This window comes from Rhizopus microsporus, assembly GCF_002708625.1.
Source record: "Rhizopus microsporus ATCC 52813 unplaced genomic scaffold scaffold_17, whole genome shotgun sequence".
NCBI lineage: Eukaryota > Fungi > Mucoromycota > Mucoromycetes > Mucorales > Rhizopodaceae > Rhizopus > Rhizopus microsporus.
In genome coordinates this window covers 390713-414888 of record NW_019671932.1, presented here as the reverse complement: position 1 = coordinate 414888, position 24176 = coordinate 390713, and the positions used below count along the sequence as shown (strand labels likewise).

At 37.5% G+C, this 24176-nt stretch overlaps 10 protein-coding genes across 10 annotated transcripts; 6 read left to right on the top strand and 4 right to left on the bottom strand.

Annotated features, from left to right (window-relative positions):
• The first annotated feature begins 84 nt into the window (after positions 1-84).
• On the top strand, positions 85-816 carry RHIMIDRAFT_49050 (uncharacterized protein). Its single transcript, XM_023615312.1, has 2 exons — positions 85-250; positions 305-816. Exons 1-2 carry the CDS (start codon positions 148-150, stop codon positions 643-645), a joined length of 444 nt encoding a protein of 147 aa, XP_023463272.1. The 5' UTR covers positions 85-147; the 3' UTR covers positions 646-816.
• Positions 817-2622: 1806 nt separating this feature from the next.
• On the bottom strand, positions 2623-3828 carry RHIMIDRAFT_263177 (uncharacterized protein). Its single transcript, XM_023611649.1, has 3 exons — positions 3578-3828; positions 2877-3514; positions 2623-2818 (listed from the first exon to the last, which is right to left on the bottom strand). Exons 1-3 carry the CDS (start codon positions 3817-3819, stop codon positions 2697-2699), a joined length of 1002 nt encoding a protein of 333 aa, XP_023463271.1. The 5' UTR covers positions 3820-3828; the 3' UTR covers positions 2623-2696.
• Positions 3829-9236: 5408 nt separating this feature from the next.
• RHIMIDRAFT_240682 (transition metal uptake transporter) lies at positions 9237-10585 on the top strand (the record flags this gene model as incomplete). Its single annotated transcript, XM_023609433.1, has 3 exons — positions 9237-9498; positions 9549-10076; positions 10128-10585. The coding sequence occupies 3 exons, from the start codon at positions 9237-9239 to the stop codon at positions 10583-10585; spliced, it is 1248 nt and encodes a 415-aa protein (XP_023463270.1).
• A 381-nt stretch (positions 10586-10966) lies between these two features.
• On the top strand, positions 10967-11875 carry RHIMIDRAFT_48973 (40S ribosomal protein S5). The gene is made up of 4 exons (XM_023615311.1): positions 10967-10988; positions 11133-11330; positions 11378-11786; positions 11843-11875. Exons 2-4 carry the CDS (start codon positions 11139-11141, stop codon positions 11851-11853), a joined length of 612 nt encoding a protein of 203 aa, XP_023463269.1. The 5' UTR covers positions 10967-10988; positions 11133-11138; the 3' UTR covers positions 11854-11875.
• On the bottom strand, positions 11843-15897 carry RHIMIDRAFT_263162 (uncharacterized protein). The gene is made up of 11 exons (XM_023611648.1): positions 15553-15897; positions 15336-15475; positions 15156-15284; positions 14630-15090; positions 14422-14573; positions 13715-14375; positions 13520-13652; positions 12636-13457; positions 12497-12583; positions 12284-12443; positions 11843-12228 (listed from the first exon to the last, which is right to left on the bottom strand). Exons 2-11 carry the CDS (start codon positions 15439-15441, stop codon positions 12090-12092), a joined length of 2850 nt encoding a protein of 949 aa, XP_023463268.1. The 5' UTR covers positions 15442-15475; positions 15553-15897; the 3' UTR covers positions 11843-12089.
• A 425-nt stretch (positions 15898-16322) lies between these two features.
• Positions 16323-17970, bottom strand: RHIMIDRAFT_229954 (putative pre-mRNA-splicing factor slu7). Its single transcript, XM_023607658.1, has 4 exons — positions 17573-17970; positions 17098-17525; positions 16584-17047; positions 16323-16533 (listed from the first exon to the last, which is right to left on the bottom strand). The coding sequence occupies exons 1-4, from the start codon at positions 17831-17833 to the stop codon at positions 16385-16387; spliced, it is 1302 nt and encodes a 433-aa protein (XP_023463267.1). The 5' UTR covers positions 17834-17970; the 3' UTR covers positions 16323-16384.
• A 381-nt stretch (positions 17971-18351) lies between these two features.
• RHIMIDRAFT_285859 (uncharacterized protein) lies at positions 18352-19095 on the top strand (the record flags this gene model as incomplete). The annotated part of the gene is made up of 2 exons (XM_023613320.1): positions 18352-18411; positions 18685-19095. 2 exons carry the CDS (start codon positions 18352-18354, stop codon positions 19093-19095), a joined length of 471 nt encoding a protein of 156 aa, XP_023463266.1.
• Positions 19096-19183: 88 nt separating this feature from the next.
• On the bottom strand, positions 19184-19932 carry RHIMIDRAFT_48950 (L30e-like protein). Its single transcript, XM_023615310.1, has 3 exons — positions 19902-19932; positions 19598-19785; positions 19184-19547 (listed from the first exon to the last, which is right to left on the bottom strand). Exons 2-3 carry the CDS (start codon positions 19759-19761, stop codon positions 19283-19285), a joined length of 429 nt encoding a protein of 142 aa, XP_023463265.1. The 5' UTR covers positions 19762-19785; positions 19902-19932; the 3' UTR covers positions 19184-19282.
• A 602-nt stretch (positions 19933-20534) lies between these two features.
• RHIMIDRAFT_240676 (DnaJ-domain-containing protein) lies at positions 20535-22156 on the top strand (the record flags this gene model as incomplete). The annotated part of the gene is made up of 6 exons (XM_023609432.1): positions 20535-20681; positions 20734-20865; positions 20912-21535; positions 21590-21900; positions 21957-22063; positions 22116-22156. The coding sequence occupies 6 exons, from the start codon at positions 20535-20537 to the stop codon at positions 22154-22156; spliced, it is 1362 nt and encodes a 453-aa protein (XP_023463264.1).
• A 104-nt stretch (positions 22157-22260) lies between these two features.
• On the top strand, positions 22261-23779 carry RHIMIDRAFT_240675 (C-14 sterol reductase Erg24; the record flags this gene model as incomplete). The annotated part of the gene is made up of 5 exons (XM_023609431.1): positions 22261-22621; positions 22667-23122; positions 23176-23391; positions 23439-23711; positions 23769-23779. 5 exons carry the CDS (start codon positions 22261-22263, stop codon positions 23777-23779), a joined length of 1317 nt encoding a protein of 438 aa, XP_023463263.1.
• Between the last annotated feature and the right edge of the window lie 397 nt (positions 23780-24176).

The following is a 24176-nucleotide window of genomic DNA, read 5'->3' as shown; positions in this document are numbered from 1 at the left end:
CTTATTATTATCTTCTTTCCTTACTGTTATAAAGAGCATGTATGATTTCCCTTTCTTTCTTTTTATTGTCTCCTTTTTTAAAATGTAAGTCATGAGGCATAAAGAAATACTATGTTAAAAAAATACAGTCTCTATATCTTGTAATTTATGCAAGCATACCAAGACTGCCACAGCACGACAAAAGTCAAGCAGAACTCAATGACAAACAAACCTTTGAAGTTAAAACGTTCACAAGTCAAGAACGCTTGCAGTACGCTTTTCTTTTAAACGAACTTTGACTCATTCTTTTTTTTTTTTAATGAAGTCAACTGTAAGAAAGCGTGTAAAAAATGTGATGATGGAAGAGCCTCTCAGAGATGTATCAAGTACAATCTAGTCAATACATGTAAAGGCTCAATTCGAAAAGAGCGAAAAAGGAAGAAGAGAGGACCGTACAGAAAAAATCACACAGATGAAACAGGTGATGCCAAACAATCAACAAATAACACTCTATCGTCACCATTATTGACGTTACCCACTGTGCCTGTATTTTCCATCACCATGGAAACATACATGCCGTCTGAGCAACAGCAAGAGCTATCGGCTGCTAAAATAGACAGAGTTATAAGTACCAAGAATATCATTGGAATCAATCAAAATGGCTAGTTGGAACGTTTCCTATTGTTAGTCCGGATAGTTTGCACAATACCTTTCAAGCATACACATGGAATAGCCGTGACGATAATAAGAATTTAGATTATGTAAACAGTATAAAGAGCTCTGGCACCATTAACGACTCAACGTTCGCTACTTTTCATTAATAAAAATAGGAGTCTGCACTCCTCTGCTAAATGGAATAGCATAAACGTAAATAGATTGAATAACATCAAAGTCTCGGTTTATTTTCCAGCGTGAAGCATAGTTGAGAGTCTTTGGATCATGAAATGAGTCACTCTTCCTTTCTATCTCTTTCTCCAAAAATATCGAGGAATGTCGAATACTAAACCTTACTCTAAGCTACCATTGAAACAGGCTCTATCGAAACCGATTAAGCGACCAAAGGCTAAACCCAAACATTTATGAAAAAGCTTCTTGATCATAATGTACAGCTTGAAGTGAACAAATGCCAGGATATAAAGTAAAATAGTTTAACTTGCAAGTTTTTCTTTCCTTCCCTTTCACAAGTCGTTTTATTCCTTGAATTGTATGGTTCATATATATTTGTGTAGAGTAATGGCTGTACTAGTAAATCTAAGCCATTAGTCTCTTTTTTTTTAATAAGGTTGGACCGCTCCAATAACGCTATGATATTTTGCAGCATGATTACGAGCGGGGTGTATCTCGGATATTGTACATTTTTGTAAAATTTCCCATTATGCTCTTTTTAGATTACTAATATGATATGGAAGACCATTCTTGCATCTATGTTCTTCTTGAATATGCACTCAGGATATGCTTCATGTCTCTGAATCAATTGAAAAAGATATCTCTTTTGCGACAGTTTATATCTCTTTTTTGAAATTTAGTAGCTGAAAAGAGCCATATACGGCCCTCACTTGAGCCTTATAAGAAAAACCGACTCTTATCTTAAACCGATCAGCGTGTATATGTCTGTATGTGTGTGTCTTTTTCTGATCGGCGCTTTTTACAAAAAAAGAAAAAAAAGAGATTCCCGCGGAGAGAAAAGAACACTAAAGGAACATGTAGTAAATGAAGAAATTCACATTATTTCCAGTTACTGAATGTAGCGTGTATGATCAAAGAGAGGGGCAGAACCATAGAATGTTTCATAACCGAAGTCTTAGCTTTTCATACAGAGGTATATCAAGAAAAAGTAGTTCTTCTTTTTGATGCAACTTTACACAAAATACAAAATCTGGTTTGAAAGTGGGGCTCTGACTTAATTTTCGGTAGAAGAAAAATATTCCTTTTTGTGAGAAATGGAAAAATCTATTTTTAGGGAAAGACACGTTTTGATGCTACTTTGCTTTGCCGTGGTCATTTTCATATTCAATAGTGTAACTCAACACAATGAGATTATTGAAGAACAAAGGGAGGTCTGTCATACACACGCATTTCTGTGGATAATCACCTGATAATGCTTTGACCAGCTGTTTATTACTGGCCCATAGTCGCACTATAGCTGTCAACCCTCATCTCAAGTGACTATTGTCTTTTTTATAAGGAAAAAAAGAATGATAGAGAGCTTGTGAAAGAATTTTCTTTGTTTTATTGATACAATGTTTTATTCTGCTAAAGATTGTCACAATACACTAAATAATGTGCCACTTCCACGTATACAGTGTATTATAAAGCCAAAAGCGCGATTACCTTTTTTTGGAAAAAAGGGAGAAATAATGCAAAGAATATCCGTCATAAAGACAAAAGATAAAACGCCGCTCATGTCATTTCATGCGCTATTACATTAGTTTAAATCATTTCTGATGAGAACAGTAAAAAATTCTCGGAGTAGCAAGTCCGGACTTGATACCACTATGCTACCAGTGATTTGCAAGGCATTTCTATAAACACACAACATGGAATGATATGTACATGCAACGTCCTACCTCCATATTTCTCTGTTTCATAGCGCACTGATCTTTTATAGTTTCAAAACACACTACTTTAATTATTCAGAGCAATGTAAACGAAAAAAAAGAGCAATTAAGGTAGAACGTACGGTTGACATGTATAAAGAAAAGGGTGGATAAAGGAGTCTAGGATGAATATGGGGGATGATAATAAACTGAGTTTGATGGGCTTTTAAGATGATACGGGTAGGAAGCTTCTTGTTGATTTTTGATCCAAGGCGAAGGGTATAATTCGGGATTGCGATACACTATAGGCATTGGAAATAAATATTAATGAATAAAAAAAAGATTCCGAATGACACTTACCACCGTCAACGGTCAATTCAGAGTCATTGATACCGCCCTGACACTGATCTGATGGGCACTTGCTATCTCCGCATTCTTCCTTTTGCGGCGCTGTAAACTGAAGGGAAAATATGTAATCTAAAGCCCTTTCATCGGTGTTCGAGAAGCTGGTCTGCGTCCAGTTATTCATAGAGGCTGTAGAATAGGATGCCATGTCCATTTGTTCTGTGGATGTGTAATAAAGTTTGCCGGTCTTGCGAGTATACAGCTGCTGAGTAGATGAGCTTCCTGATATAGATTGCTTGACGGGAGTATCAAAACAATTGTTTCGTGCAAAAGAAGTAACTGGAGTTGAGACAGATGCAGTAGGAGTTATCATACTTGGTTTATGCTGGTTCATGGCAATATGAGCCATCAGACGCCTATTCTCATTTTGAAGCTGCATGATTTGATACTGGTACCGCTCTTCCTTTGTCAAGTTTTGTTTGACCCAGTCTAGTGCCTTTTCAACAATCTGCCCTTTGGATGGCCTTCGATGATTTTGGAGATTAGGTAGCACGTCTGCTAATTGTTGAAACTTTGAATTCAGGCATTCTCTTCGGGCACGTTCAATTGCATTATGCTCAGCTCTACGTTCTGCCTTGCTCAAGGAGACACGCCTAAAAAAGGTAAGAGGTAAGTCTGTGCGCTTTTACATTGGTGCTAACGTCACAAAGTTTTACCTTTTCGAATTAAAGTTGCTTGGACTTTTTTCCATTTCTGACTCCGGCTGTTCTAGGCATTCTCTATCACTGAAACAAGGAGATGGTTCAGCAGTAGGTGGTGATGATGTTGACGAATCACTTGTCTGATGACTGGGTTTCTCAGGGACATGATAGTGTTGATCAGCAAATTTGCCGAATGGAAAGGTATCAGCACTGCTGTAGCTAAAGTATTTGTCTTCTGAAACGGGGGATTGATACATATTTTTAGCTTTAAACAGTCAGCGCCGTCTGTGAACAGAAAAGATGAGAAAGAAAAAGGAAAGAGAGAAAAGAATAGAGTTTTTATAAAACAATTAAAACTATATTGTTACATTGATCTTTTGGGTTGAATGACCGACAGTAGTACCTTTTGCTATATAACGCTAGGCCTACAACGTCGTGGCACTCCGAAAAGGGCCCATGATCTTTGTTTCTGATTTTCTGTGAAGTATGACAGATTAGATGTTACATCCCCAGGGTTGTTACAAGCTGAAATCCATTTGTGTATACGGAATAGTCTAATATGGATAGAAGAAAGAATAAGGGTGATGTTTATCCGATTGAGGTCCTGAGTATAATTGAATCAATCCCATCTCTCTTTTCTTTCTCCCTTTTATTTTCCTTGTCTCTTTTCAACTAAGCACGCATAAAAAACAAGATGTCCTGTGTATGATTGCTTTTGATAACTTTGTATTCCTGCTACAGATGATGTTTAATGCCACAAATTGAGACAACTTGAGAAACGTAACACAATCACGCGCCGACGCATATATTCTGATCCTTCATGCATGAAACTTCGAAGCGGTCAATCAAGCGTTGTTGTTGACAACAGCGGAACCAAGTAACCTATGTTGCTGTAGAAACTAATACATAAACTACAGTTTCTTGGATAAAGCTTTCATTTTGTCATGAATTTCTTAAAGGTGATGGAACACTATTTGCCTAGCAAAGAATTCATAGTGACATAATAAAAAAGACTCAAATATGATATAATTAGTCATCTTTCTCTAGACGATTCCCTGGTATAATCAACATGTTTAAATTATTCCTAGCTTTCGAATTGAGCGATCGAGACAATGTCTCTCTCTTATTTAATTGATAAAGGAAGGGATATACAAATAGCCCCTATGCTCTCATTCTTTTGTCATGGAAACAAAGAGCTAATCACCACTGATTTATGTGATAAAGCATTGAAGAGGGATAACTTTTTTTGAGATCGTGCGATTGTAGATTCTGCTAGATCTAAAGCACCTTTTAATAACCAATCGTACGATATAAAAATAGAGTGAGGCACATTCTTTACAACCTTTTGGTAGAAGCTACTGGAAATATAAACTCCATCTACCGCATTTGGAAGCTTTATCTGCTGCAAGGGCTTCTCCTATAAGCTCTCAATAGCTTTGACCTATTAGCAACTTCAATGTTAATTCAGTGTATGATACTTTGAATGTTTTGTCTATTCTTAAGTAATATTTTCCATTTCCCCCTAAACCATAGCCGATCCCTTTAAACTTGTAAAGCCATATTCGGTATAGGGCACTTTAGACAAACTATGATGCACTAAACCCAAGCTTTCAAGTTTTAATTGGAGTAAAATCGATATTGTTGACTGTTCTCCTTATGCAAGTGTTTTGTAAAGAAAAGGATGTACAGTTCAAGATGTAGACTTTCACCACCTTAAACAGTGCCCACTACAGCATGATCGCAGCTGAGGATGATTATTAGTGGAATGTTGGACAATAGCTTTTTAGTGAAAAGTTGCGAAATAAATAAACCACTCTAAAGCAAAAGAAAAAAAAAAGGCCTCTTTAACCGTCAGTCAAAAGTAACATATAGTTTAATTTTTCTACAAGTATTTAGTTACTGACTTGTCATTATTATTAGTGTAATATACTTTGTTCATGGGGTCATAAAGAACAATAAATAAAATTTCTAAATAAGACAAGTGTTTAAAGTTATGAATGATACAAGGATGAATGTTTAAACGTTAATTATATTCCGCTCTTATTTTGTTACCGCATAATGACAAGAACATTCAAGAATACCATCCATTTTGTTTATAGGTTTTACTGTTACAAAGCCACTTTGTTGTCAAGATGAACAAAGGCTTATTTGAATGATGAAAGAGATCACCCTTTCGATCTAGACTTTTCTTTGATGTTACAGTCACTTATTTTCCGACAGACAATGTAGATTGGCTTAATTTAAAGGGTGAAGTAATAAATGTTTCTTATAGTTTAAATACGACATGGCTACCTAATGTGACTAGAATGACTATGATACTGAACTACTTCTTGATTCACTTTCATTTGTAACTAGGAAAGTAAAGAGTAATTAGGAAATTATGTGCAACTTTGATCTTAAAACGATCTCATGCGTCCAACACGCGTATTACCTCAGGTTACTCACGTGTTGCATTGATAAACTTACCTTGGGATTATACATCATGTCAATGTTTATCTTGTTTGAAAGCAGTACATGTCTTTGATATTCGGTTTGACTTGTAATACTCAATGCTGGCCCCCTTTTTTTCAATCATTGCCTAAAAGGATGGTTTGATACATCAGTACAACAATGAAACAAAATAAACATCTGCTAGAGGCCCAAACAAGCATTCTAATGAGTAGTTTTTTTTTCTTGAAAGGAAAAGTGAATGGCCTTTCGAAAGAAGAATGTGCGCCAAGTAGCTCACGTTAATGTTGTATATATATTTGATTATCCCACTATTAATGTATTCAAATTAGCCTTCAACCACACCTTGAGATTGTCATTAATTGTTGCTGTACGTCAATTGGAATATCGTAAAGTGGACCCTATATTCTTTAGCGTCAGCGAAATCGACGACAATGGTTGAGACCAATAAACGAATAGAATACATCCAATTCACAAAACAGTAACAGCCTAAAGCCTTTATGATAACCACCACAATCTCAGAGAAAGAAACTATGATAAACCATTTTGGATGCTTTTCTAAAAACAATATAATTGTCATTGAATGATTACTTCTTTTGTACACCCTAGATAATAGTGTCTGAATCCTTCATCAAATGTTGTCAATATTTATACTAACATCTTTGTTTTCATTGAACTGTAAAATGTTATAAAGCTCAAACAAGAAAAGGCTACTTTAGCCCCTGGTCGATTTCCATTTATGGAAATGTACTTATCGTAGATGTTCGCTACACTCTTCTCACTCTTTCTATATTATTGAAATATCAATAGTTGGCGAATCTTTGAAATTAAGCTTAGAGTAAATTAAAAAATAGTGAAGATAAGAAATAATCGTGGGCGTAGACCTTATTCTCATGTGATCAAGCAAATAAAAGAGGGCAGAACAAAAAATTCTTTTTTGCTTCTTTCTTTCCTCTTTTTTAAGGCAAGTTCATTTTAAAAAACTTGTATAGTATAAGGCACAGTTGATTTTATTATTCTAAAGATAACCAATGAACAGTAGCTATTTATTGGTTACCTGCGACCTGACTAGCACTTTAAGATAGAGTTGCTGTAAATGACTTTCCTCCCATGTGAGGAATAACAAGGCCATACGAGTCAAACTTCTTGTGTGGGAATAAAGACGTGATGTGTCCTGCACGTGAACTTCCTTATTTTTCCAATTTGGGGATTAGTAATCTATACAAGAAGATATGTCTTGTTTCTGACTCTTTCTTTATATTGATTACTTGGCAAGGTTAAGAAGCATGTGTGTGTTATCTTTTCGTTTATTGTGCTTTGTATATTTTAAGCTTATTTTTTAGTCGGAAGTACAATGTTTCCAACAAGCAATGTAGCAACCAGCCAAAACTAAATATCCAGGTTCAACATCTTTGCTTGCCTTGAAATATCTACCTTATAATTCGAGTGCCTGTTGTCCCTGGTTTCTAGTTCTTCCACAAGGTTAGAGCTATCTCAGAAGAAGAAGAAGAAAAAGAGCGAAGTCTACATTACTGCAAAATTACATACCAATGAGACACTTACGATGGTTGTACCTAGTCTTGACAACTTACCTTCTAAATCGATCATTTGTCCGGAAGTAACAAGCTAAAGTCGAATAATTGATTTTTCATGTATGGCTTACTACTAAGTATGGATACAACAGGTACTACCACAGTCAAAAATAATAAGAGCAACTGCTACTCAAATTCCAAAGAATCAGGAGTATGATACCCCTGAAAAGACCTGATCTGTAAGCCTGCTCATTGGCTGAGGTCGTTAATTCATTGTTCATTGGCGAACGTTTTCAAAATCATGATAAAACAATTCTCTACTTTAGTATTCTTAGCATTTACTAATACGTATAAGTCATGCTGTGACTCAAATAGTAATGTACCTTGCGGAAGGTGATATTCAGGAATCCATAGACATAACAAGAACATCCACGACTTAAAGAAACAATGGATAAAAGGCGCAAATAGAAGATTAGCAGGTGGATATAGGACCAAGCAAGAGAGTTTATGAAAGAATTCAATAAACGAAAGCTTCTAGGGCTGCTATAAATGAAAAACTTGTAGACACGAAACAGCGATTGTCAGATACCAGAAAAAATTGCATAATAGTCTTAACCAAGCAACTTCCTATGGCAGCAATAATAAATAGCTATCCTATGTTGAAAATTTCAAGCTTGATGACGCTCAGCCTGATTGAGCAAATTTCGCTTTTTTCGGGAAAGATAATGGTTTAGTGACAATGACAGAAACAGTAAATTTATCAATTCAAGTCTCACTCTTATATAACAGATAAACAGCTTTGACAAAAGATAACTTGATGCGGCTTATTTTCGTGCACATAAAGTCTATGTTTTTCAAGCTTGGAAAGCCCTTTAAAAATACACGCGTTCGACATTGCTTACGGCAGCCGTGAAAATCAATAAAGGTCAAAGCTTCAAAGCACCAAGAAATTAAAAGCTAAAGTTATCTCAGAAAAGTGAGTGAATGCAGTTTCCACACAATAAACAGTATTATAATAAAATAATCATACATCAAGACTTGTCCCGAGACTTTTACTACTAGCGACAAAGAGTACACCAATTGCGTACGTATGAACTACAGAAACGGAAGTGTATCAACAGGCTATGCTCTCAAGCAGCGAGCAGCAATCAATCATGTTTATCGGAGACAGCGGACTCTACTTCGGATCGTTCATAAATGGCTACCAGAGGTATAGAGATTATTGGAAGCCTATCAAACGTAGCCTGTACACTTTTCGATCTGGAACTTATAGCACATTTATCCTATCATAAGTTTCTTGCATCAAGATCTGTTAAAGAAATTTTACATATAATTTGACTTCTTTATTATTTCGAGCAAATGAAATGAACTCTCTGCTATTTCGATTGTTAGTTATTTTTCAAAGATATTCACACTATTTCTGATAACAACATAATATAAAGAAAAGAATTTATGCTTTTGAAAAAAGTGTAACAGCAGTTTTTCTTTATTGGGCATAGAATCTATGCTCCTTATCTGCATCTTTGATTGTGTAGCCTCAACTGGCCGATAATTGGTGGAGGAGGCCTTTGATTTCGGCAGTCACTTACTGATAGGAATATGTGTATAAAGTGGAAACGAAAGTACACATTGTATATTTGGTTAACGCTTTTCTTCCCCTTTCCTTTCCTCCTGTATATAGATAAAGTACTAGTATGAATGAAGAAAAACCTGCATCTGGAACCATTGGAAAGGTTGCCTTGAGGTTTATGTCCGAATCATCTTTTACGTACAAGATATTTTTTGGCCCTGATCCAAACAAAGTTCGCCCAAAGGTATTATTGCTGCTTGCTGGTTTAGCAGTTGTCAACATCGTTATTTGGGTGGTATCCGTTATTGTCTTCAAACCATATCCTTCCATGCTCGGAACAGGCACATTGGCGTATCTCCTTGGTCTTCGTCATGCAGTAGATGCAGGTAAAGGCGTAAGTGTGTAGAACGTGAATGGCTTTGCTAATAACTGACAGATCACATTTCTGCTATTGATAATGTCACACGTAAACTACTGAGCAGCGGTCAGCATCCTGTTTGTGTAGGGCTGTTCTTCTCACTTGGTCACTCAACTGTGGTCTTTATTACATCGATCATAGTAGCCGCTACTGCCAATGCAGTGGCAAAGAACGTAGATGACTTTTCAAGGATTGGTGGGATAATCGGTACATCGGTTTCAATCACGTTTCTTGTGTTGATTGCAATTTTAAACATCATTTGTATGATTGGCGTCATCAAGACGATGCGACGGGTGAAGAAAGAAGGAATATACACGGAGGTTGATATTGAAGAGTACCTTACGAATAAAGGCGTTCTCGGGCGATTCTTTTACCCTGTATTCAAGTTTATCAATGCTTCATGGAAAATGTATCCCCTAGGCTTTCTCTTTGGTCTCGGCTTTGATACTGCTTCAGAGATCACATTATTAGGTATTACAGCTGTACAAGGCGCGAATGGCATGTCTATGTGGCTCATTATCTTGCTACCTCTTTTATTTGCTTCAGGTAAGCATCAGGCTTTATTCTATTGATCATGTATATAACCTTTTTTTGTAGGGATGGCCTTGATTGACTCTTTAGATAGCATGCTGATGCTATTCACCTACACTTGGGCTTATGTGAACCCTGTTAGAAAACTATTCTACAACTTGACTATTACGTCCATCAGTGTTGTAGTAGCCATTGTTGTTGCCTTGATTGAATTATTTTCAATGATCGGGGAACAACTGGAGCTAGACAATGGATGGTGGAGATTTTGGTACTTTTTGTCTGATAGCTTTGAGTACATTGGTATCATCATTGTTGGTGCATTCATTATCACTTGGGTTATCAGTGCTATCATTTATCGCTTTGCAGGCTATAGGCAGCTTGAAAGAGAATTTGATACCTATGATCCTGAAAGAATCCGGAAGACAGCTTTAAGTGATGAAAGGTTAAAAGTGACTGACGAGAAGGACAATGTGCCCAATGCCATTGAAATAACCAAAAAAAGTGATATCTCTAAAGTTGTTTAGTGTGTGTATATGTACAGTGTATATGTTTTTTCAAAAGGCACATATAAATATCTAGCGCTCTATAGCACAATACCATTGTATTAAATTTACCTCATGAAATAAAAGCATCATTAAACCATAAATAGAATATGTAAAACAAGCTTTGCATACTTGTATTGTAAACAAAAGGTGTTGTTATGCTACCATCCTCGATCATAAAGAGAGCACCTTGTCTTATATTTCAATGTTATCAGCAAGTGTCACCCTCCTTTGTCCAAATGTGTGTAGCATGTTGATGGGTAGTCCGATCCGCAACATTAATTTCCTTTTTTGGAAATAACCGGAGCTTCTGTCGCTCGTTCCTTCTGCTTAAGTCTAATCCATGGTAAACATCCTATAAACCCTTCTCTCTTAATCGACAAAGGTAAAAGAGATCCAACACAAGAATAGATGGATACAATATAATATAGATCGATTCATACTGATGCGCAATCCCAACCTTTTTTTTTCTACATATACTTCATCTCTCAACTTGGATATTTTTTATTGTTGGAATTTATAAATTTAGGCTAGCATGGTTGCTTTGAATTTGCCCGCTGACGTTTTGGCCACTGCTGATGGCTCTCGCAAACTTTTCAACAAGTGGAGCTATGAAGATGTTGAAGTTAAGGACATCTCTCTTCAAGATTACATCCAAATCCGTCAACATGTTTTCTTGCCCCACACTGCTGGTCGTTTCGCTGTCAAGCGTTTCCGCAAGGCTCAGGTAATGAAGAAGATTAGGTATTGATTGTTAAAATTGACACCATATAGTGCCCCATTGTTGAACGTTTGACCAACTCTTTGATGATGCATGGTCGTAACAACGGTAAGAAGCTCATGGCTGCTCGTATTGTTCAACACGCTTTTGAAATCATTCACTTGTTGACCGATGCTAATCCTCTTCAAATCCTCGTTGATGCCATCATCAACTGTGGTCCTCGTGAAGACTCCACCCGTATCGGTTCTCAAGGCACCGTCCGTCGTCAAGCTGTTGATGTTTCTCCTCTCCGTCGTGTCAACCAAGCTATCTCCTTGTTGACCATTGGTGCTCGTGAAGCTGCTTTCCGTAACATCAAGACTATTGCTGAATGCCTTGCCGACGAATTGATCAACGCCGCTAAGGGTTCTGCCAACTCTTATGCTATCAAGAAGAAGGATGAACTTGAACGTGTTGCCAAGTGTAAGTTGTCATGGCAAAAGCTCTTTCTGATCTTTTACTAATTACTTTTTAAATAGCCAACCGATAAGCAGCTTGCCGCATATTTTCTGGTTGTGACCTGTTTCTTATTTTTACAATAAAAGAGACGTTTGCAATGATAGCAGCTTGGTTTTGGGGAAAAAAAGGGGAGAGGAATACTTTATTGGATACAGTGCGTATAATAGATTATGTGGAAGGGAGGATGTGTCTGTGTGTGTGATGTCTATGAAATTATATGTTGTATAGTTGTATATATGTATATATATGTGTGTACAGATTAGTAAATTACTGGTTGTCTTCTTGAGCATAGTATAGTTTTTCTTCATCTATTTGTTGTTCGATGGCATGTAACTCGGGAATTCGCAAGTAAGCAGTTTTGTAATACTGAAGCACTTCGTCAAGAGACAAATGTGGAATTAAATTCCTAAGAAAAAAAAAGAAATTAATAAGGAATAAAGTGAAGCGTGGAAAAAACTTACTTTCTGGGAGCAACTTTTAAACAATGTTCAGCATCCATGTGGAGATCAAGAACAGAATCATAGTGTGCACCTGGACTGAATGCTATACGAAGTGAATATTCTCTCTCTGTGCCATCATGTCGATTTCTTTCGTATAATTCAAATGTTATTTGTGTCAAGACTAAAATAATTAATAATGATATAAACACACATACAGCAGATTGCCACACTTACAGTCCAGTTCAGGCAAAATTGGCCTAGGAAATCTTGTAGGCAGGCCAGAGAGATAGACCAAGTTCAAGAGTGCATGAACGTGGGATTCTATTTGATGTTAATCATCGTGCAACCCTAGAATGTTTTTAATTTAAATTACCTTTTGTGAAATACAGTCTTGTCTTTGGCTTATCCGAATTTTTAAACTCTTCAAGGTCACCCAAAATACTCTTCAGTAAAGGTAAACCAATGAGCATTCCAATGGTCTTCTTTTCTTTTTCACTAATGCCATATTCCTGAGGCGCAACGAAATTGAACAGCTCTCGTACGTATGTATAGAGGTTTCGAAGATCGTTATTACAAAACTCTTTGTGTTTGATACTGTGGGAATCATGTGGACTATCTGGACTGGCCACTGGGCTTGATGAGAGTGGTGTCGACATTGCTTCGGGATCACTAAAGATGGCCTCCAAGAACTGACGGTTATGTAGGGCATCATACTTGAGTGAGTCATAAAGTTCAGGAATACCAGATGGGTCTGGCCAAAATGAGCCTTCCTTCTTTGCATCTGATAGATTATCACTGCTGTCAGTTGTTGTCGAATCCTGGCAAAAATTGTTAAACATCTTTTCCCAGCGCTCTTTAAACAGGTTAGGCGATTCAAAACAACACCAGCGACGCTGTAATTGATCGACGTCCTTGGTAGCCCAGTTGAGCCTCATGATATTTCTTAGTCGAGCCATCGTGTTGGATACTTCTTGCAAGACAACGTGGGGTTGAGGAAGACTAGAAGGCCAGTTTGTCTGTGCAAGTAAAACAGGTGATATTTCATAACCAGGACGAAGAAGGTACTTTAGTTGTTTCTTTACAGAATCCATTTGCTCTTTTGCTGCGTTACTGTCGTCAAGCAAGTACTTGCTCTCAGAAATGACCCCTTCAATCGATTCTGGCTGTCCAAGGAAATATCGAGCAAACACGTCGGCTTTTTTGAGAAAGAGAAAAAATCAGATGTGAAATTGTGAGAGCGATAGATGATAAACTTACCAGTAGCACGAACTCTTCGTTCTGAACTACTCCATATCTTTACGTCCTCATACAAATGCTTGTTTAATATGTTGATATCCTTTCGCAGATTTTCACCCAAGTCTCTTGACTGGTGTAAACCGGCATGGGTAAACTATAACGAATGAAACAATTAATAATTAAATCAGAAGGGATAAATGGATCATGTGTACTTACTTCGCCACCCCACTTGACATTCACCTGCAACTTTCGCAGCTTATTAGATTCTTTATCGAAAATAGGCTTGACCTGTACTTTGGTGCCCGGAAGTTCGCATTTCCTTTCGAGTATTTCTTTCAGGGCCAACAGTTTACTTTCCTGTTCCAATTTAAGTTCCAAACACTTATTGATCGCATTGAGAACTAACTGTAGCTGATGTTTTTGACGAAACACGACCTCTTGAGTGCTTCCTCCCAACAGTTCAACAAAGGGCTGAGCAATAAGGGAAATTTTATGCTTATTCTTTGGCGTACGATCAGCATGACGGAACACGGCAGCAAAGCCCTTTAATCTCCAAGAATTTTCCGGGGCAATACCACGAGGAATATCATGTATGGTCGTCGATGGACGTCTTTGTACAGATCGAAGAAAAGCATCGCTTAATCTCTTGGAGCATTCGTCATAATAATGCTCATTTCCTTTTACAAAGCTCCAACCATTGACGTCAATGACATAAGACTTTCCCTGTACGCGCAACATATCGAAGCCACAGATCATCTGTCCAAATGCTGCTGATATCTTGGCCGAAATATTTTTTTCTTCTTCTGTTAATTCGGCAACATATCTAATTTCTTTACCCTCTGTATTTCGCTTCACTAGTCCATCCACAGTAGGAGACCTAGATATAATGTTAAATTTAGCCATAGGTCCCTATCTGTACTTACTTTCTGGTTTCAGCATGAACATAAGTTGAACCGACTGTATACACTTTAACATCTTCGCTATTTTCTGTTGGCATCAATTGTTCATAAATCCATGATCCATCTTGAGCGGGGATACTTAAATCTGGATCAAACTCACTTGATTTGTTACCAACCTGTATATATGTCCATCAGAGATCAGCACACTCAGCCGTGGTGTATCTAGCTTTACCTTTCTGAACAATCTTCTTCCACCTCCACCTTGCTCCTTTGAATAATAAATGTTGATGTTATGGTCTTCACTATCCACAGGTTTTTCGAGAAATGTCTTTTTGAGCGTCGTGCCTTCTACTTCAATACTGTCTTCGGAAATAGAATAGTCTGTCGTATTCTTCATATATTTTTCCAAAACGCGATGTATATCCATACCCGTCCTTTCATAAAATGCCTTTGCTGCATCAGGATCTATTTTGGCACCACCGTCGCGAGAAATGACAAGACGTGGTGGTGTTGGTACACCGACAGCATCAAGAATGGCAAGGACAATTCGACGGTCCCATAAAAGTGACTGCATACAAATGTCATTGACAATAAACGGTTGACGGAGCTTCCAATATCTGATGGCTTTATCAAGTGGGAATCCATAGGAAAAAAAACATATCAGAAAATCACAACCCGGCCAGTTCTCTACGTCTGTGATAGTAGCAACGTTGCAGGTTTAAAAAAAAAGAAAAGAAAAAGCATATATATATGATTACCTTCATCCAATATAGTCTTGTCACCAAAAATAATAATTTCAAAATTTCCGCAAGCAAGTAGTCTATTCAATATATATCGCATAGGCTTGGATCTTGCTTTTTTATCCATAGCACAAATACCAATGATGTCTATAGAGTGAAGTTTAGTTCTCAAATTTTCTAAATAGCCGTTCTACTCACATTTTGTAGTATCATCTGACGTTACTGACAAGGAAGTGGAGGGCATAATTCTAAGAAAGAGAGAGAAAAGAAAGTAAAAAAAGCTTAAAAGAGATTTTTTTGACATTTTGCTGTGCGGGAAAGTGCAGAGTATGAATTCACTTAACCAATAAAATGATGTGATGGTTCAAACTTTTACATGGGTGATATAGTCATAGTATACATTGCTCTTACTTACTGGGTATCAGTTGTTGTTTACAATAGAACTAAACAGCGTTCTTTGGTATGTATCGTAGATTTTATTTATGAATAATTTTTACTGGTTTCTTTATGTATCACAGCCTGTTGACCAGAGATCACGTGGGGTGATCCTCAATACACCTTTGGTTAGATTTCGTCAAAAACATAGATAATGCCCTTGTGTACCAAGATGACCATAAAAAGAAAGTTGCACGACTGTATCACGATGATCTACTTGGCTTCAATTGCAGTAAAAAGATGTTACATTCATTATTTCCTAAATGAAAAACACTATTATGTATATTTATATAATCAATCTTGAAAGAAGGTCACATTAGGTCAGATGTTAGGAGAAGTTGGAAAGAAGTATTGGCACTTTACATACACAGTTTTCTTTTTGAATTGGCCACTTGTAGGCTTTGTTACCACATTAATAGTCTGCAGTAGTTTTTGTGTAGAGATCTCCTGTACGTAAAAAATAAAATAAACGTGTGTTCTGTCCTTTTAATTCTCAAAAGGAAGAGAGAAAACATGCTGAGATTCCTTTATAATACATCAAATAAAAGATTGACCACTTATACTTGTTAGTGATGATTATTTTCAGCAAGAATCAAAAGTGACCGACTATTTAGCAGCTTTAGAGGGGAGCATGCCCTATATGAATCAAACACGATCTTTGCTCATTTATTAAGAATGTCAAAACAGCACTAGTTACGGCAAGACTAATACTACCTGCTGATGTTTAGTTGAAGGTGAAGAGATCAATGAGTCTGAATATTAAAAAGTTTATTTGATGCAAAATAATGAAGTTCCTTATTAGAATGCATTTGTTATTTAAGTAATTGAGCTGCTTTTTGAGCTTCAATACCAGCTGCGCCTGTACAGTATGAATTTCTTACAAATGATCGACAGCACTTATATCCCCATCTTCCTTCCAGCCAATATGATCCCCATACAGTTGTATGGTTATTGATATATACTGTAAAGTGTGAGTTTAACCATTATGAAATATACATGCAAGTCGCTTACCATCTTCTTCATATTTAGATTTTGCTTTTGCTCTTTCTTGTCCTTTGATTACTCTACCCGTTCTAGAGTATTCGACATAGTTTTCTGTTTGTGCTAGCAGTAATTCCTTTGGAGGTGCCTCCAAATACTCTTCTCCACCATATTTCTCCAGTATGCTCTTTTGTGTCGCCTCTCTCACTTCATCCTTCTTTGATTCATACTGTTTATGTAGTAATGCTACCTGCGTAGGATTGGCTTGAAGATGAACCTCGTTGCCTCTCTCTGAAGCTTGCCATGCAAACATTTGCACCTTGGCCATTTCAGGGGTTTCACCTGTATGTCGAACAAAGTTATCACCTGCATAATCGAGACTATCTGCCTTTTTATCTTTTAATGGATTTTCACGCATAGAACGTGTCTTGGGGTCATAGAATGCTGACTCAGGATCCAAGTTCAAAAGATATTTAGCTGTGTCTTCACGAATTCTATAAAATGAATAAATATCAAGCTTCATAAGCAACTTCTTTATCCTTACCTCAAATTACGAATAGTTGTTCTTGTCTTTTGGTTAACGTGCTGACCAGGCATATCGGCAGCGTCAGCGTACTTATCGTCATCTTCTTCATCTTCATCGTCAGATATACCAGCAATCTTTTTAGCTTCAGAGGTTGTAGTAGGACCTTGCTTGTCTAATTCAGTTGCTTTAAACTTTCTTCTTGCTTCTTCAATTTTATTATATTCCTCAATGACCTTATCGTGTTCTCTAGGATCATAACCATTCCAACGATCTCTCTTTTCATCCCAATCAAGTTCAACATCCTGTATAATCTCATCCGCTTTGATGTTCTCTCCTGTCCATTTTGCACCCTTTTTTCTTGGTCGCTCTACACAATCCTTCGTTTTATGGGTCATTGCACCGCAGTTTTCACAGGCACCTTTACGATATTTTGTTGCAGCAGGGCCCTTTTAAAAGTTAGTTACATTCTCTTTTGAAATCAGTATATACATACTGCTCTTTTGCCTCTAGCATACCAATAGTTGTCATCAGCTGTAAATTTACTCGCGCTTCGCTTTTCGGGAGCTTTTTGATGTTTCAAAGACACTTTACCAGTGTCAACGTACCAAGGAGCCTTTAACATAAACTGTGGAGTATGGGGATTGATTTCGTTTCCTTCATCGTCAACTTCTGCAGGCGCTGTACCAGCTTTACGTGCAGCATCAAGGTCTTTTGCCTGGCGGTATTCTTCTTTTGTTAATCTAGTCTGTTGCATCAGTAATTTGATGGGGAGAGAAAAAAAAGAAACAAATGCATCTCTGCTGCTTTACAGTCACATACTGAAACTTAAATACTGTCCAATGAGAATTATAATTTGTGCTTTCAAGTAACACTTGACAAGAGAACACAGCTGCTTGTACGATTAAACAATCTTTTGTTACAAGTAGGCACACAGGGTTTTTTATACTAATTTTCTCTGGCAAATTCAACAAAGTGGGAGCGCATAATGTGGTAAGGGTGGGAAGGTACTGTTGGTGAAGGGGGAAAGTATACAATGTAATGGAAGGTAGAGGGAAATAAATTAACCATTAAAATTAGAAGGCCAAGGCTTGATGGTGTCAGGATTCATGCTTAAATTGCCTCTTGTATCATTAAACAATCTTTTTATTAAACCCAATTACACACGCAGTGTTTTTATGCCCTATTTTTTCTGTGTTACAATTCTTCGACTTAACCGCATTAGACACAGTCTCGAATAGAAATTTGTCCGGACCGAGCAAAGTTAAGCCTTCCATGAAGCTTATACCAAGAAGCAAGAAGCAAACCGTTAAGCCCTCCTTTCCAGAATCGTTGGTAGATCAATCTAATAAAAATGGCCAACCAAGGTAATCATCAAAACACGAGCATCAGAGGCAAGAAGATGATGAAGGATGGATGGATACATTGAAAAATAACGATAAAAGTTGAATTCATGCTATATGTGTATACAATGAGGATGAAGTTGACATTAGCAACCTAATTAACTATAATCAGCTGTACACACGTCCTTTACTCTTTTTGCTTCCTTTTGTTATATAACATAGAGAGATACAAATACTAAATACTTTCTCTCTAGCTTCCACCAAGGCTCAAGCCGCTAAGAAGGCTGCTCTCAAGGGTGTTCACAGCAAGTCCGTTCGCAAGATCCGTACTACTACCCACTTCCACCGCCCTCAAACCTTGGTCTTGAAGCGTGCTCCCAAGTATGCTCGCAAGTCCGTTGCCCATGCTCCTCGTATGGATCAGTACCGTATTGTTCGTCAACCCCTCAATACTGAAACTGCCATGAAGAAGATTGAAGAACACAACACTTTGACCTTCCTTGTTGACATCAAGGCCAACAAGCACCAAATCAAGGATGCTGTCAAGAGACTTTATGACGTTGAAGTTGCCAAGGTCAATACTCTCATCACTCCCGTTGGTTTCAAGAAGGCTTTCGTCCGCTTGACTGCTGATGTTGATGCTCTTGACGTTGCCAACAAGATTGGTTTCATTTAAATCATTAAATACAATGTGTTGTTTTAACCATTTACTTGATTAATGCGCATGTGTCTTGGTTTATATTGTGTGTGTGTATTTAATAGATAAGTAGAGAAGAGAACAGAGCATTAAGAAAAAAAGGTGATTGTGAATCCCTTTTCACGTCAGGGACTTCAGTTTATTACTACTATTATTAATTCATCAATTAACGAGTCTTGAAGTAATCCAAAAGAACATTCATAGCTTCAGACTCCTCCCCGAAATCAGTAACAGCAACGGATGAGCAGCCAACAACTTTACGGGCATTTCCTTCTCTGTCAATCTTGCAAAGACCGACCCATTCACCTAGCTTCTTGGGGTCAGCAACCTTGATGAGATTAATATTGTGTTCGGCACAAAGTGCTTCAATAAGCTTCACGTACTCCTGTTCGGTGCAGGACTCGCACAGAACAGCCAGATGAGCCTGGCGTCTAATAAGGATTAACATCTCAGACGCGTCATCGGATTCTCATCTTCATACCTGTCCAAAGCCTTGACAGCCTCCCTCAAGCCGCGAGCAAGACCATCGTGAACCAAGGCACGACGAAGAACCTCCTGAAGGGCGTCTTCAACAGACATACCTCCATTCGTAGATTCAACTGCAACTTCAACTTCTTGGTTCTCAATAATCTGTTCAGCAGACATGGTTCTTCGGTTCTGTATTAGGCACTGTTCAAGTAATCATTTAATCTCTGCAGCAAATACATACAAAAATCCTAATCATCCATCTAACAAACAGATCGATCTAACTGTTTGTTGGATCATTAAAGGATTTGCTGGTTTACCTTGACGTTAAAAAGGGGGAATGGTTGGATACTCTGGCCTACTCTGAGCCTTTGAACCAATGCACCCACTGAAGAGAAATTGTAGAGTGACGGTGGATCATCGTCTAAAATACAGCCAATAGTAGTCTGTTATTTTTTCAAGACAGACACCCTTCATGGACTAGACAATTTTCTATAGATAACGATTCGGGTTTTTAAGTTAAAACGAGACAAGTTGAAAATGACGTTTGGGCCAATCAAGTGGAGATATAGCATAAAAAATAGATAGCTTGAAGCATAATATCAGATACGTACCTAAACATAAGCTTTGTGGACAATTCAATCTATGCATCAATTACAAATAATGGAAAGCTTCTTTCCCTTTTTTTAATGGCTATTTTCTTAAGCTGTAGACGTTGCTGTCAATCATCTTGTGAATATTTTTTTATAATCGTCTTTTATTTTCAACTTGTCTCTCTTTAGGCAAATGCTCTTTTGTCGCTTTTTGTTTTCTATTCATTCAATAAACAACTATGCTTTTGCTATAGAATTCTTTGATCTTGCTAAACTTACTGTACCTACGCGTCTTACTTGGTTTATCATACTAAATGCTGAGTTTATCATTTTTCGTTCTTTTTTTTATTTTTTATTGTTATGCGCTGCTTATTGAACACGTACAAGTCTGTTCTGTCTAAATGCAGATGGTCATTGCACACAATTAGACATTCCAGCTCTGGGGGCCCTTCTGAAAAGAAACTCAAGGCAATTCCTTTTGCTCAACATGTGAATGCAGCCTTAGAAGTAATAAGAATATTGCAATGACAAACGATATATTGACAGCTCTCTTCAACAGACATTTGAACAATATCATGGCAGTGGCTTCTTTTCAGTAAAACTGTCACAAAGTTCCTCTCCAGAGCAGTATTTTCTACCATTCTGGGTTGTATCAGCCACTGTTCATTCAACTATTGAACAAGCTCAAGTGGTAAGCAAACAAATTTAATAAAAATAAAATAATAAAGATATACCAGGGTAGACGCACGATCAGAACACATTATAACCCTACCACAAAGAAAAGCGAGTCTCGATGGGACACAGACTGGGTTTGGGTGCCACATAAGCATAGCTTCACACGAGATTATTCTCCTTTGGCTCACCCAAAGTTACAGATTTACGCGTCACATCGGTACCGCCGTGGTCTCGTTGAAGCCATTACTCACGGCCCAGCGCTGGAAAGCGCAATTCCCTTTTCTCCTTCTCTCCTCGACAGTAAAGAGCCACGTGGTATTGATCCATTTGCGATTTATCCATCTACTGCTGTAAGATTTGCAAAGAGTTACATTCAGTCTACTGAGGAAAAGGTAGCCGATGAGTATCTGCGGCAAGTGTACAAGATGGACGAAACGCGATTTTTAAAAGTCAATGTTCGTCTAGAAAATGTCACTGTCTCTCCTGTCTATTATCCAGCCTACATATTTTCTGTGAATTATCTGGGAAGAACGTTAAGAACGTTTGTGAATGGCAGTGATCTAACCGTTGGCGGAACCAAAGTTTACAATTGGCAGCGGACTGCTATGGTATCTGCTGCTGGCATGGCTACCATCATGACCATGACAGGTGGTATCGGCTGGGGAGGCGCTAGTGGATCGTTCTGGGTAAAGTATTGATTGATGTTTGCTGTGCACCAAAATAGAATTAAATATTGTTAGCTTGGCATTGTACTTCCAACTGTTACCGTCTCCATGTTGACGTTATATTATCCAATTATATCACTTCGGATAAGAGATTTGATACGAGACTATGAAATTAGGTCAATGGCCCATGATCCTTCTACTTGGGATGAGGATTGGGTAAAAGGCTATGCTGCCTATGAAGATCAAGAAAGAAGCCGAACATGGCGGGAAGAGCGTGCGAGTCAAGCTTGGTATACGGGCACCAATGCAGACCCAAAGGGATATTATCGCACATTGAATGTGTCACCCAACGCTAGTCAATCGGAAATACAGGGAGCATTTAGAGGGTAATGAACATTACAATCAGCATACAGATACAATCTGACCAATAAAAAACAAACAGACTGGCAATGAAATACCATCCTGATCGGTATTCTGATCCTGAAGAAAAGAAACAAGCCAAGGTCAAGTTCCAATCCATATCAGCTGCATATAGTGTTTTGCGAGATGGTAAGCTGTATTAAGAATAGTTGTAGGCTTATACTCACCACTATCCCATTAGCAAGAAAGAGACAAGTATATGATCAATCAGGGTCTGGTTAATAACAATCATTGGCTGTTGTTACACTGCGGATGTCAATGCAGATTGGGAATTATTTTTCCTTATAATAAATTTTTCATTTTTTTCTTCTTCTTCTTGTGTCTTTATGCCGCAATCATCTAAAGAAAAGAAACCAACAGAACTTAACCCAAGAACCACGAGTTATGAGTTCCTTGGACCCATAGGGGCCTTAGGCATGGTCACTATTTTGCCTCTGCTTGTTCTCTTCTTGGCAACTTGTTGCGATGCAACAGGTTATCCATCGCGAGATCTCTTTGTTGACTGGAAAGGATATCTTCAGCATAAGTTTTCAGTGGAACAACTAGTCTCATTATTCGATAAGCAAGTTTTTATGATCTATTGTGGATATGTTGCAGCACTTGCTCTATTTTACATTATTTTACCTGGTGACAATGTACCAGGAACTGTGTTGAGAGACGGAACAAGATTGAAATATAAATTGAATGGTATAAATATATAAATGATTAAACTGCAACTAATCTGTTCCTTAGGATTTGCTTCTTTCCATACGCTTATTTTTGGCGCTATTTACTTTTTGAAGAGCACTGGGTTGAAACCATTGGAATATGTCTATGATCATTATGCCAGCTTTACCCTTGCTTCCATCCTATTTAGTTATATTATTTCATTATATGTCTATTTAGGTAGCTTTGGGTCTAACAAGCTTTTGGCATTGGGAGGAAATACCGGCAATCCTATCTATGATTTCATGATTGGAAGAGAATTGAATCCTCGCATTGGAAGCTTTGATATCAAGTTTTTCACCGAACTTCGTCCTGGACTTATTGGATGGTTGGTGATCAATTACTGCTTAGCGGCCAAGCAGTATTTAGATCTTGGATATATCACAAACACCATGATCCTTGTTCAATTCTTTCAAACATGGTATGTAGTTGATTCACTTTGGAATGAAGAAGCCGTTTTGACTACGATGGATATCACAACAGGTTTGTAGTATAATATATATATATATTCATAGTATAGTAACATGTTATTAAAGATGGATTTGGCTTCATGTTGGCATTTGGCTTATACACCTGGGTACCATTCACGTATACACTTCAAGCTCGTTATTTGGTTGACTTTCCTCGTACAGTCAGTTGGTTTGAGTTTGGAGCCATCTTGGCTCTCAATTTCCTTGGATATTACATCTTTAGAGGCGCCAACTCTCAAAAGAACGAATTCCGTGCTCATCCAAACAGTCCAAGCTCAAAGAGTAAGTTACTTATTAATACTGTATGTCAAACTTATATATTATTATAGAATTGAAATATATCGAAACCAAGAGTGGTAGTAGATTGATTATTTCTGGTTGGTGGGGTATGTCAAGACACATTAATTATCTTGGAGATTGGTTAATGGCTTTATCATGGAGTTTACCATGTGGATTTGGTTCAGTGATCCCTTACTTTTATCCTATTTATTTTGCCATTCTTTTACTTCATCGTGAAAGAAGAGATGATCATAAATGTAGAACTAAATATGGTGCAGACTGGGAAAAATACTGCAAGATTGTTAAATATAGAATCATTCCAGGTAAAGAAAAAAAAAAAGACGTTAAAGAAAAGAAAAACTAAGCTTTTGTTGCCGCAGGAATTTATTGAGTTTATGTAATTTAAAAGTCCTTTTTCTTTCTTTTTTTTAAAAAAATAAAAATAAAAAACGAATGGGTAAATCCAAGCAGCCTAGAGTAAAAGGAAACTTGAAGCCTGCGAGTAGCAGGTAAAGGATGATAAATAGATATTGTTCATTTCACTCATTTGGAAATAAAGTCGTGCTGCTGAATTATCGGCAAGTGCAGCTAATCCTTTAGCCTTGAACAATCTCGGTGGATTCGCTCAATTCGTGAGTGCAAACAGTCCAGCAACCTTACTTGCCTCACCACGTCCTTCGACACCTTCTTCAGTTGACAGCATTGAAAGTTTGACGATAGATCTTGATCCTGAACTGGTTGTCATTTGCAAAAAGATTTCTAAACGCGATACAGTGACTAAAATCAAA

Excerpts from the sequence above, each read along its gene's own strand:
- RHIMIDRAFT_263162 (XM_023611648.1), bottom strand. The coding sequence starts at position 15,441 with ATGTCAAAAAAATCTCTTTTAAGCTTTTTTTACTTTCTTTTCTCTCTC. Across the intron at positions 15,285-15,335 it reads GTCAGATGATACTACAAAAT|ACATCATTGGTATTTGTGCT; the intron begins GTGAGTAGAACG and ends TTCACTCTATAG. Across the intron at positions 14,376-14,421 it reads GTTCATGCTGAAACCAGAAA|GTCTCCTACTGTGGATGGAC; the intron begins GTAAGTACAGAT and ends CATTATATCTAG.
- RHIMIDRAFT_48973 (XM_023615311.1), top strand. The coding sequence starts at position 11,139 with ATGGTTGCTTTGAATTTGCCCGCTGACGTTTTGGCCACTGCTGATGGC. Across the intron at positions 11,331-11,377 it reads AGCGTTTCCGCAAGGCTCAG|TGCCCCATTGTTGAACGTTT; the intron begins GTAATGAAGAAG and ends GACACCATATAG.
- RHIMIDRAFT_263177 (XM_023611649.1), bottom strand. The coding sequence starts at position 3,819 with ATGTATCAATCCCCCGTTTCAGAAGACAAATACTTTAGCTACAGCAGT. Across the intron at positions 3,515-3,577 it reads AGCAACTTTAATTCGAAAAG|GCGTGTCTCCTTGAGCAAGG; the intron begins GTAAAACTTTGT and ends TACCTTTTTTAG. Across the intron at positions 2,819-2,876 it reads TGAATTGACCGTTGACGGTG|TGTATCGCAATCCCGAATTA; the intron begins GTAAGTGTCATT and ends CAATGCCTATAG.
- RHIMIDRAFT_49050 (XM_023615312.1), top strand. The coding sequence starts at position 148 with ATGCAAGCATACCAAGACTGCCACAGCACGACAAAAGTCAAGCAGAAC. Across the intron at positions 251-304 it reads ACAAGTCAAGAACGCTTGCA|TCAACTGTAAGAAAGCGTGT; the intron begins GTACGCTTTTCT and ends TTTTTAATGAAG.
- RHIMIDRAFT_48950 (XM_023615310.1), bottom strand. The coding sequence starts at position 19,761 with ATGTCTGCTGAACAGATTATTGAGAACCAAGAAGTTGAAGTTGCAGTT. Across the intron at positions 19,548-19,597 it reads GCTGTCAAGGCTTTGGACAG|ACGCCAGGCTCATCTGGCTG; the intron begins GTATGAAGATGA and ends AATCCTTATTAG.
- RHIMIDRAFT_229954 (XM_023607658.1), bottom strand. The coding sequence starts at position 17,833 with ATGCAACAGACTAGATTAACAAAAGAAGAATACCGCCAGGCAAAAGAC. Across the intron at positions 17,048-17,097 it reads ACAACTATTCGTAATTTGAG|AATTCGTGAAGACACAGCTA; the intron begins GTAAGGATAAAG and ends TTCATTTTATAG. Across the intron at positions 16,534-16,583 it reads ATCTAAATATGAAGAAGATG|TATATATCAATAACCATACA; the intron begins GTAAGCGACTTG and ends CACACTTTACAG.